Source organism: Colias eurytheme, chromosome 12 (genome assembly GCF_061535395.1).
Source record: "Colias eurytheme isolate Ceu_HAF_F1 chromosome 12, ilColEury1 Martin Lab GWU primary, whole genome shotgun sequence".
Classification (NCBI taxonomy): Eukaryota; Metazoa; Arthropoda; class Insecta; order Lepidoptera; family Pieridae; genus Colias; species Colias eurytheme.
The window spans coordinates 6,044,688-6,057,675 of NC_142991.1; the positions used below are offsets into that span (position 1 = coordinate 6,044,688).

The 12,988-nt window shown below is 34.2% G+C and overlaps 1 protein-coding gene across 1 annotated transcript in view; it reads left to right on the forward strand.

Annotated features, from left to right (window-relative positions):
• The window catches only part of Fife (regulating synaptic membrane exocytosis protein fife), a 100,721-nt gene that overhangs the window by 73,973 nt on the left and 13,760 nt on the right, over positions 1-12,988 (forward strand). The window contains exons 4-11 of the mRNA XM_090108311.1: positions 3,770-3,872; positions 4,927-5,080; positions 5,358-5,591; positions 7,074-7,234; positions 8,530-8,670; positions 9,080-9,330; positions 10,421-10,545; positions 12,309-12,471. Coding sequence (XP_089964437.1) covers positions 3,770-3,872; positions 4,927-5,080; positions 5,358-5,591; positions 7,074-7,234; positions 8,530-8,670; positions 9,080-9,330; positions 10,421-10,545; positions 12,309-12,471 — 1,332 coding nt within the window. The remainder of the gene's footprint in view (positions 1-3,769; positions 3,873-4,926; positions 5,081-5,357; positions 5,592-7,073; positions 7,235-8,529; positions 8,671-9,079; positions 9,331-10,420; positions 10,546-12,308; positions 12,472-12,988) is intronic.

The following is a 12,988-nucleotide window of genomic DNA, read 5'->3' on the forward strand; positions in this document are numbered from 1 at the left end:
GTTAAAAATAGTGTTTTTTCTTAATATGTGTGTGTATGTATTATCTTACAAGTGCAATGTATGATACATAAAGACATTTTAAGTTTGAAAAATCAGATGTTTTGCGCGAAGTGACAGTAGTACCCACCTCAACGCTTCGCTTATGAGGCGTGCAATAAACTTGTTAAAATTTTGAATTTCGCAGGCTAGGGCCTTGTTCCGGTCAAAACAGTAGCCGCGCGAGTTTTAAAATCAAATTATATGCGCTGAATGATGTGGCTGAATGTACTGTACTGAATCTGAATCTAAACGTATTTTACCAAAATAGTAGGTAGGTACCTAGATCATCGACAGTTATTTTTAAAACAGGGTTTAGACTTTAGTAGTTTCATCTCACAATGACAGATGAATCGTAACAAAATGACTCTTAATTCGACTCGCCGCGCCTTCGTGAACAACGACATTGTCGTTAAAATACGTAAATCCACAGAGGATTCCTCTTGTACTTACTTAATGGACTATCTTCTTAAAATCACACCACAATCGGGAATGAATCAAAAGTGGATAAAGCGTACCTGCATCTCAGATTCAATAAGTACTTAAATGCATTAAATAAAACTACTTACCCGTTGTATCTTCATTATTATCTTCGGTGTTCGTCTCCGATGCTTTTCTTACCCATTGCTTGCTTATTTATTTATTACTAAACATTTTCACATTTAATTTTAAAGGTAATTAACAAAAACAATAGAACTTACTTCGCGGAGGAAAAAAACACCGTCACGTATTCGAACTATGTACTTCGCTGAATGTCACCTATATTGACAGATGTTCGACGTTTTACTTAAAAAATTGGAGTTTTGCACTTTGAGCTATTTAAGTAATGAAATACGTTATTTAAAGATGAGAAGCATTGTAACAAGTCAAGGCATTTGGTTCCATATAGCGATGATGGGTTTCAGAATGTTTTACAATATTTATTTATGCATAATAGAACCGAATGCTTGTGGTTTTATTTTGCAATAAAAAATTACAATTAAATTATGTATTTATTTTACGCATAACCATACCACAGAAACCTGGTTCCATTTTGTGTATTAAAAATAATTGTTATTAGTAGAAATATGTGTAATGTATAATGGTACCAAGTAGGTGTGGATCTGTTTTGTATAAAATGACATGATAGTAATATCGTTTATTTGTTTGAACAAAGCAGTCCCGTGGTGCTGTGGTTCGGTTTTGCTTAATATGGTATTATTCGTTGTTGCTGGTGGTTCCTTTCTGCTTTTAGTATACCTTGTTTCCAACGTAAAAATCATGTGGTTCTTGTTTGTATAAGAATTTAGACCACTTTTGAATGAGTATTCTTCAATAAAAGTAAAAAACGAAATTTGTCGAGTGGTTCCATTTTGCATAAATACGGACATTTATTGTCACTCATATTTAATCACATAAGTCGTTTACGGAACCACTAATTGCACCACGCAAAGGATGACACAATTTTTAATGTGTATTTTTGTTTTTGTTTCAAAATGTAAGATATTTTTTATCATAGTTTTAGCGACAGTATCTACTCCTGCCAGGGAGTAACGTAAAAATAAGAAAATAGTTGCATAAAACTGTAATTTTTACAATGAAAATGTGCCTATTTAGGTTTCATTAAACTCAATCTGAAAAAAGTTTTACTTCAATCTTGGTATATTTTTCAGTACAAGCTATTATATAACATTCCATTATTTTGTGATAGAGTTTATATGAACAAAAATTAAGATTTCAGATTACGCAATTAAATAAACATGAGCGAGTGATGCATAAACTCTAGTTAGAATAAGTTTCAAACAGATGTCAGACCTAATTTTGGCTTTAATCATAAGTCCTTGAAATAAGTAGGCGTAAGTAGAGGCTGTGGGATAGTGGTAGACGTAACTTTCACATATATAAACTAGCAGGTTCTATAGGTACTAAAGACTACTATACAAACATCAGTGTTTATATAGTAAATGTTATATATAACTATTTGTGGTCGAACCCTTAAACCGCAAAGCTTCAGATGTTTGCAAATTTATAAAAGGTTTGTAAGCGTCTTGTGAATGTGGATATCTTTAAATGATACATATTTAAAGAAAGAATTTCTTTCTTCTATGTAATAGTAATGAAAGACTCAGTTATTTCGACGTTTGTTGTTGAATATACTGTTTTGAGATTGACGTAGTATTTAATCTAAAGTAATAATGGTAATCTAAAGTAAAATAATGGTCCTATCTACGAGATTAGTTCCACCCGTGGTTGAAGTTAGTTGTAGTTGTGCCATACTAAGGAAATTGTACAGCATCGTGAAACAAGGCAGAAATACGAGTACGTATTTTCATACAAATAACTTCACACCGACTAGATATAGGTACACGTCTGTTTTCTTGTACATAATATAAAAGACCTAAGACATCGCATCGATCATTAATTCGATAAGCGAAGTAATTCAGTGTGTTCATTTAATAAAAGATTATAGCTTATAAAATTCCCCGATCACAGGTGTTTTATTTATTCATAGACTTCTGAAATATTACTCGTCGTGCCCAAGAGTATTCTTAGCAACGCGGCAGAAAGCCGATATCGGTTTTAAGCTCCATCGGGTGGAATATACCTCCTCGTAATCTCTCAGGCCTAAACATGTCGTATAACTATTTATGTTACTTTTTCGTCGAATAGAATATTGTTCATTATAATGTATTTTCGTTGTTTTCTTATCTTGACATGTCTTTATAGGACGTATAGCGACGTGCTTAGTATATTTTTAGAAAAATGACTAAAATAGGACGAGTACATTGTATTGTGCTCAATAAAAGATATATTTATATCTTCTTTGATTTATTTAATGTTTGCTAAAAATATTATCTTGAAAACTTAAATGGAGATAAGATGGGAAAATACGCAAACGCAAAGAATCCAATCTTTACATATGAAATATGTACCAATAGCAATATGTACCAATACCAATGATAACACGCTTTCATATAATAAACAAAAATTTGATTGAATAGGCTATTTCTGAATATGATAAAATAAATTTTAACCAAAAGTTCCTATAGCGTACTCTGAATAGTTAGCATTACTAAATCCAGCAAAGAACCTTCATGCCAGCCTAAAAAATTGGCGTATATAATATAAACGTTAGGCAAAAACGTAGAGTATTTGATGGGAGCTCAGTGAGGAATTTATGAACGTTTCTCAATATTCGAGCGAAATATCGTTGAGAGCTTCCCAGGGGCGCTGGCACGCATTCATTGTTACTGGATTCCAGAAATGGAGTGGCTGAGTTGTCTCTCAACATATTTGAATTTACTCTATTCCACATAACTTCAACATTTTCCGGCGATTGTATTCGAATAGTTGCGTATATTACGTTTCAGTGTAATACTAGCGCAACTACACGAATTATGTTCATTAGTAAATTAATTTTAATGGATTCTCTTAATATTTAATATGCAACAATAATTTCAAACACGTTTTGGAAATACATAATATCGTCTGGCATATTTAGAAATAATAATCGCGTAAGTATGTAATTTTTTTACTTACCTAACTATAAGAAAATTTCTAAACGTAAGCTAAGCTAAGTAAAAAGTAGCCTTCAATGGAAGAATACTTTTCCAGTTCAAGCCATTTGAATGGGTAAAAAGCAGTCATAAGAATACATGACCTCACATTCATATGATAAATTAATGTAGGCATCACACGATTTGTTCTCAAATCACATAAATCATGCATTGTTTAAAATAATCTTTTATTTTAGTAACGAAATTGGGACCTCGCACTGTTGTAACGGAGACTGTAGAACCGGCGCCGACTCCACCGCCTGCCCAGCCGCCTCCCCCACAACCCGCTAAGACTGAACGGTAAGTTTCATAATCCTCTATATTAACTCGAAAGCATTATGATGCTGCAAACTATTAGTCCCCCAACTGCAACTTTAGTCTAAGAATTATAATAAATTGCATTAATAGCGTATATAGTAAGTGTGTAACATTCATTTATATTTAATCGTTTATTAACATTGGCAAATATGTATATCTGGAGCGTAGAAACTTGTCCTTTCATTCCATTATTTATATCTGGAATATGTGTTCTCTGTCTGCAACGCCTATTGAAATTTCAATTTGATTTAAAATCATTATGTAACACAATTAATATTTCAGTTCGAACAATGGGCTAACAACTATGCCATTTTGTTATCGACTTGATTAATTGAATTGTTACAAACGTCGATAGAATTGTCGCAAAACTTATGGTCGCTATTAATTCAATAACTGCTGAGTCATTGTGATACAATTATATTTGTATGAGCACAGCACACCATTCCTTTTACATTATTTTAGGTAGGTACCTTTTTGTTTTGAAGAAGAAGTAATTTTTACGAAAAAGAAAGTAATTTTAGTTTCTAAACCTTTACAGAACAAAAACAGAATAATAAATAAACAATACTTTTTCGTTATGATGAACGTAATTTAAACTTTCGTAAACTTTTATTTCAGACGTAACAAATGAACGGTATAAGTGAACGGAATTATAAATGATTTCCATTTGCAATCCTTTATTAAATTGTAACTTCTATCGAAGAAAATAATTTCCTTTACTAATAACTTTCATTACTTTAAGAGTTTCGCGGAAATAGTTTCGCTAACTTTATCCACAGCATCATATTTTTATTTTCTTTAAATAAAATCGTTTCTATCTTTGATGCAAATCCGAATTAATACAAACGATAGTTAAATAAAAGGAACCGCATTTTCTAGAACACTTATATTGCAATATATTCATTGTGGATTCATAAAATTATGAGTACGTTTTACGTATTACTAGTTTACAAATTATTCTACATTTCTAATTTTTGTATACAAATAAGAACATATAATGCAAAAGTGCACATGAACAATGACTATAAATATTTAGCGAGGCCGGCAAAGCTCCTTCGCGAGCCGGCGCGTGTCGAGTGTGCCTGAAAGCCTTGAAGCCAGGCGAAGTATTCCACATATGCAATGGCTGCCAGCACAGGGTGTGTGAGGACTGCTCTTCTTACTCCAAGCCGGCTGGCGATGATGAAGCAGTAAGTTTATTATTTAGGTCGTTTGTTTTTAAATTGATAGTTGATAGCTGTTTGGTTGATAGTTATAAAGTTATTATTGCCCGATAAATAGTTTTATAAGTAAAGTATAGGTAATATTCCGCAGAAAATAAATTTTCTGCTCAGTAAAACATAACCGGATCAAAAAAGTTTTTTATTTGTTTGATCGCAGAATGTACTTCGATAACAAATCTTTAGTAATGTTTACTTAAAACATGTTGTTTTCACTAAATAAACAATACAAACTTCGTCACAACAGAGTTCATGGCGATGTTCAGTATGCCGTCGCAAAGCCGGTCCTCGATTGCCGCCCGCAGCACAAGACAGCACGGATTCCCTTCTAGACGTGCCCGTACTAGAAGCTTTACAGCGGCGACACTCAGAAGCAAGGCTCGGTAGCGGTGGTAGTAGCAGTGGGCTTGCACCGCCTCGGTCACCAGAACTGAGGCGACATTCCGATGTGTCTCCCGCTTCCCTGAAGGAACTGGAAAAGGTAATGTTTACTAGGTCCGTAGCTATAGAGGCGTTATTGCGACGACACCGAAGCAAGCCTCGGTAGTAGTAGTGCACCGCCTCGGTCGCCATGTCTTTATGAAGTCATGGGGTTTAGAAATATACAGGGTGTAATCGTTAAGTGTGCACAGGCGATTATTCCGTAAATATTACAGATAGGTATCAAGAAACTTTAAACTGATATCGAAAGTACTTTAACTAATAAGTAAAATGGCCATAATAAATTTTTAAAAATAAAACGACAAATTCTCACTTCGAAAATCTGCTATGAATACAAAATGTATGGAAAATAAAATGTATGGGAGCGTTTAATGTCACATTTTTGGATATTTCTCGTTTTATTTAAAAAAAATTATCATGACCATTTTACTCATTAGGTTAAGTACTTTCGATATCAGTTTAAAGTTTTTTGATATCTGCAATGCAATAGTTACGGAATAATCGCTTGTGCACACTTATCGATTACACCCTGTATATCTAAAGTATAGCTAAAATTCACATATTTTATATTTAGGTTTGAACATTTTGTTTATTAGATGACATATTTTATAAATTCACTCATATAAGGGTAGGTAATTATTTGATTCTAAAAAGCAATGAAATTTAATTTAGTAGAATGGGTAATAACAATTTTGAAAATAGTAAAATAATTTGTACGCGAATATGACATGACAGTCTAATTTAATTTGTAGAATTCACAATGAAAATATTTCTATCAGAAAATTTTCATTAAAAGATATGAAATCTTTGCCCGTAAGATGAGAATAAGAAAAATGTAAAAGTGTCGTACGTCTTCCAAGTGCAGTTTTTGTCCCGAGCGACGCGGACGGGATCCTCGCTCAATTGTTTTTCCATTATTCATTGTTCACACAGCAATCACTTGATCACTTTGTTTTAGTGTTTTATTGAAAAAGAACAGACACTCGGGACCTCTTGTTTGATGTTAGTGTCGCTTAATTAATTGCAGCTCTTAGCTGAATTACAGAAACAACTATTGACTCATTTTTGCGCTCGCAACGTTTGAGTAATATTCAATTTATTATTTCAACATTAAGTTATTATAAACTTCGTTAATATTTGAACGAAATTTCAGCTGTTATACAGAGAGATTGTATAACACGTAAATACTGAAATTAATTGATGTAAATAATAGCTATCTGGTTCAAAATAATTAACCGAATATTAAATATTTCCAGAGTGAATCTAGCTTTAATCAATAATTATTATAATTTTGCGAAATTCCCTGAGTAAATATTTGGTTCTATAAGAGATAATTTATTATTAAGTAATTTTCCTACACAAAATCTACTTTTATTTATTTTATTTATCATCTACAATATTGTGGCTTTCTCATCATCGTCTCTTATCTTAGCTACATACAAAACCCTAAAATAGAATTAGGTGTGTATCAATAATAATATAAACGAATATCCACGTTTAACCACGCTGCCCGTGGCGGCAGTTAAAGGGCGGCGGCAGCACCACCCCCATGGTGGAGTCGCGGCGGCCGAGCACGGTGTCGCCGCGGCGCCGCTCCGTGCGCTCGCCGCGGCAGCACTCGTGCGACGAGGAGCAGAAGGCGCACCAGCCGGTGTTGGCCGCGCCGCCGCCTATGTCGCGCAGGTATGTAGAAAAAGGACACACCCACATACACACACGCGTTTGAATAATGACACACACACACAAGTTTGAATAAGGACACACACACAAGTTTGAATAAGGACACACACACAAGTTTGAATAAGGACACACACACAAGTTTGAATAAGCACACATATAGTTATACTCGGCTGGATATGTTCGATTTTTGTTATCTGTCAGAAATGGAAAATAATTATTTAATTATCTGTTGAATTTGTAACATTAACTACTTTTTATTAGTTGCATTAATTACTTTCAGGATAAACTATCGATATTCGATGCGTATGTTATTAACTATTATGTAGAACAGCTAAAGCTGTTACACAGTTACAGTGTATTAAAATGTCTATCCCTGTTTCCATTATCGTTATAGATATGAAGTGGTAAACAATGAAGGATCTTCACAAACAATTTGGACCTCTTCATCTTAAAGATTGGCAGAAGTGACAGTTTCTTTATACATATTTAAACTGCTAAAGTATCACATACAAAATGTATTTCAAATATTTTGCTTTCCTGTAAATTGCCTTTGATCTGGCCCTGGTAGCTTTAAGATAAGAACTCAAAGTAGCAAAATGTTTCTTTATATCAAAAGCGAACTCCGTAAGCAAACGTTCCGCCCTAATTATGAGATATCGATAAAGCTAGAAGATGCTATACGAAAGATAAGGAAAAAGATTTTTCGATAACGCTAACATTTTCTGTAAATAAAGTTAACGACTTAAATTCAGGACGGTCATAAAATTGGAGGGTCTTGCTCTACTTTCAAGTGAACACGGAAGAGCTTTTAATGGTGAATTACCTGCTACATAAACATTTTATAACGTGCTACCTGTAAAGCATAAGTACGATAATTCACAGCTAATTGACAGCTCTTTTAACTGTCTCTTCCCCTGTCAATCTGAAAAATATCTCTGGTATCTGGGACACTTGTAAATTTGGAAAAGTTGGGAAATTAAGGTTTCGGATAAATTTAAAAAAAATGTCTGTTCGCATTTGAGTTTAAATTTCATATAGCAAATTATTATATTGGATTTATCAATATTTTTTAGTAATAATTGCTGTTTTAGCTCCTCTATCAATGAATCAATTGTTTTCTCGCTACGATCTATTTTCAAAAGTACAATAAGCTATTAATTAAACATTAAAATCTGTCCAATTAATTACTTCTATTTGTATTTGGTTAAAAAAATTATTAACATAACTATACATGTTTCGTATTTTGATTGAAATTTATCTATCTAATGTATAAATTATTATTATTCCGTATAACCCAGAGCATCAGCAGTAGACGTAGTAGCGGCGGGCTCCCGGCGCGGCTCGTACCGCCCCGACACAGACGTCACCGACACCGCGCCGCAGATCAGCGGCCTTAGCGTGGACGAGGAGCGGCCTATACGGCGACGGGGAAGCCAACTGTAAGCTTTATACACATTATAGCCTATAATATAGAGTTATAGAGCATCAGCAGTAGACGTAGTGGCTACGGGATCCTGGCGCTATCAACAGTGATGTTAGCGACACAGACGGTACCGACACATACGTTACCTACTGACATAGAACGTCTATGTCAGTAACGTATGTGTCTGTCTTTACCAACATAGATGCTACCGACATATACATTAGCGACATAGAAGTTAGCGACACAGACGTTATTGACACAGACGTTATTGACACAGACATTATTGACATAGACGTTATCGAAAAAAAACGACACAGACATTTTTTTTATTTATAGAAAACATTTATAACCGTTTCCATAGTTTCGTTAAACTCTTTTCATAAATCACTGATTGAATTAGGTATATTTTCTAACTTCGACACTAGGCCCGATATAGCAGCGCTCCAACAACGAACGGGCGCTTTAAGCGCTATGGCTGCTTTAGCATCCCGAACGTCCGAACAAAGCGAAGCGGCAGCAGCGTCTGCAAGCGCTGCAGCCGCTGCAGCCGCTGCAGCAGCAGCTAGACAGATGTCAGTTGACGCAGAGGCGATAAAGATTGTTATACATGATGTTGATGATCGTACGCCTAGGAGAGTCACTTTGCGACGGGACCCTAATGATAAGGGGCATCGATGTAAGTAAAATATTGTGATTTTAAGTATTATTTGTTGAAAACAGAATACAGTACATTTTATTAAGATATAAAAATATATAAAATATAAATTAACCATTTATTGAATTCTACTCATTTGAAAATAAGAATTTCAAAACATCAAAAATGTATTTTCATTCGTTTTTACCTCTGTCCTTTTTACAGCGACCTTTAAAACCCCTTTTCATACGATATTTGTTCTTTTTACGTATCCAGGACTTAAATGTTAATTGAAAAGAGAATTTACCGCGTGCGAGTGTGACTTGGCAAAGCATCGAAGCTCGTTTAATTTGTGCTTCACTAAGAATGGCACTTTAAAACGAATAAGAATAACTTGACATGCAAAAGTTTAAGAAAAACTCTTGAATGCGTCGCATATTCTTGAATGTATTTCCATTATATTCAATATGGTCTTAATATTTTATAACTTTATTTCGCTACATACAATATTGTGAAATTATCGTGAAAAAAAATGTCAGATGACAAATTTATTTAAATTTGCGTTTGATTTACTTTGTTATGAGCGAAATGGCAAGAGTCGCCTCTAATCACTGAACCCTATATAACGAAGAGCTTTTGCAAGGCTATTTTAGTACGAGAGACATAAATTTATTTTACCACGCTTTATAATATTCTTTTGACCTTTATTTACCCATCTGTTTATAATGGAGTTTTAAACGTAATTTCACTATTATTTAAGATGTTATTTTGAAAATTGCAAATGCTATTTCACCTTTATCTTGGTCACATTTTTTATAATACATTATTTTAAAGGGTTACTTTTTAGTGTACTTTTTAGGGTATTCCGTCAAAGTGTTCGTTGTTACTTATATGGAATCTAGTATTGTAAAGTTCATTACAAGTGTATAAAATATATATTTACTAGCGGTCCGCCCCGGCTTCGCCCGTGGTACCTACATGTTTAAACTATCCTATCTCTCAAGTTGGATCGAACTGTACATAGTGTGCGAATTTTATTATAATCGGTTAAGTGGTTTAGGAGTCCATTGAGGACAAACATTGTGACACGAGATTTATATATATTAAGATATACTCAAATATTACTAACTAGCCCGGGGTTTCGGCATGCGAGTGGTTGGCGGTAAGCCCGATGCAAGCGGGCGGCGCGAGGCCGTCATTGTGTGGACCGTGCCCGGTGGACCCGCTGACTTGGCGGGACTGCAGCAAGGGGATAAGGTAATTATTATATGAACTACTTATTATTTGTGTAATAAATGTTTCTTTTCTTTTTCCTTAGTAGCACATGACGCACGCCTACCTGTGGATATGTTCATGGGAAGTAGCCGGCGAACCACAAGCTTGTTTGCTCGATCATACATAAAATTGCTTTATCGTACCGTACCTTTCCCTATTTATTAAACATACATTTTATGATTAATGTTACGCTTTCACGCAGCTACAGACTACTGAACCGATTGTGTTGAAATTTGTAAAAGAGACGGACTTTGGATAGGATAAGTTACATTTAATATATTTATTACATTTTTTAATATTTACCAAAACAAAACTTCATGCGAGTAAAATATGGGATGGAAATTGTATGGCTAAGCTAAGCTAAGCCGCGGGTGGAATGTTCATAATTTATTTCTGGTTCATTTTTGTTTAAGCTAGAAACCGCAACAACGAACTTTATAATTTTAAAACTGTCTAACAATTTATCTGGACAAGCATTCGTTTAAGAGTTCACTTAAAGTTCCCAAAGTAAATAATAACGTTTTGTAAAGTAGAAAAGGTTTTATTTTAGTAATAAAAAATATCGAAATGTTTTAGAATTCTACCGAAACATCGATTATAGAAATACACTTAAAATTAATTGAAGTAGGTACACAAATGCAATGATAATACCAATCATTATATTCTACCAATGATTGATCATTTCTATAAAACATAATAAATAGTAATACACAAATAAGTTTAATGGATTTTATGATTTATGGCGCCTTGTTGTATTCCAATACCTACTCATTATTGTAAAACTCATTATTTCAACGGGGTTCAAATAAAGTGAAGGATACTGAGAACGCCTGTGTGTTTATTCATTAAATTGTATGGAGTGCACTAATTTTAAGGATTCTTTTTTTTAAGTATCTAAGCCCTTTTCGATTTTAACGACCGTATCATTTAAATTGATACAGATCTAACGAGCGATTATTGAGCAAACACCATAGCCAAGTTATACACCATAAATAATTTTGATGTATAGTCTTTTTATTTATTTATTATAAATCATTGCTAATATACATTTCACCGCATCTAGGTCCTCGAATGGTGCGGAGTTTCTCTAACAGAGCGCAGTAATTGCAAGAAGAAGAATTCGAGGAAGAATGTGCATTGTGCAGTACTAGAGTGCGATGGTTATAAGTTCACAACTTCTTGTTCCTAGAACAACGTAGGCGTTAATATTTGTTTATTGAATTTTTCTATACAATATATTTCACCACATGAATGAAGAATACTCGATATTAGAATGTCGTGATAGGCATTAAATGCGCAATGTCATGGTCCTAGAACGTTGTTAATTAGACTTGTGGTTGACTCACACCACTTTAAACACAACATAATAACATAACATAATAAATTCACCATTATTTGGTCCTAGAACGGTGTTTAAATAATATGTATTTCACAGCGCAGTATAAAACGTGCTAATCTTATATATAAAAATGAATCGCAAAATGTGTTGGTAAGCGCATAACTCGAGAACGGCTGAACCGATTTCGATAATTCTTTTTTTATTATATTCCTTGAAGTACGAGGATGGTTTTTATGTAGAGAAAACGTAAACATGTACCACGGGCGAAGCCGGGGCGGACCGCTAGTAGACAATAAATGCACAATGTCTATCTTGAAAAATAAAATTGACTGACCAAAAAAAAGGCAATTAGTCCATCATGTTGCCACTTGGCAATCTTCTATAATAAGCATATAACTCCGTCTAGGTCCTCGAATGGTGCGGGGTATCGCTAACAGAGCGCAGTTTCGAGGAAGTATGCGCGGTGCTAGAGCGCGGGGGGGACACGGTGGAGCTGCTGGTGGAGCCCGCGCACCAGCTGGACGAGCCCGCGCCCGCCGCGCTGCAGCCGCACCACCATGCGTTATATGGTATGCTTGTTGAAAATACGAGATAAATGTGGCTTTTCGATATTTAATTTGGAGGATAATGTTGATAATGTGTATTTTTTATTATAATTTCTTCAATACGTTTTGCAATTAAACTATAGAAGGTATAAATGATATACTTCTAACCAATACAATTAAATTCGAAGATATGCTACATAAATAGGTAGTTCGTTTTACAGTTGATTATTTAGATGGCAATTCGCCTGGAGGATAATGTTGAGAGCAATCCATGTTTATAATCTTGGTCTTACATTTTGCAAAACACTTAGATTTAGAAGATGACATTGAAAGTAATATTTGTTCATAATTTTGATTTGATTTTGTAGATAATTAACTTCGAAAAAAATATTGTTGATAATCCATGTTGTTATTCCAGTGCAGTTATATTTTATTAAACATGCTCTGAAGAACGGTGTCTGTGCAATCTTTAACAATGCACATTAGTGCAAAAAATAATTATTGTGATACTTACTTAATTTTGAAGAGTCATAATTTAGGT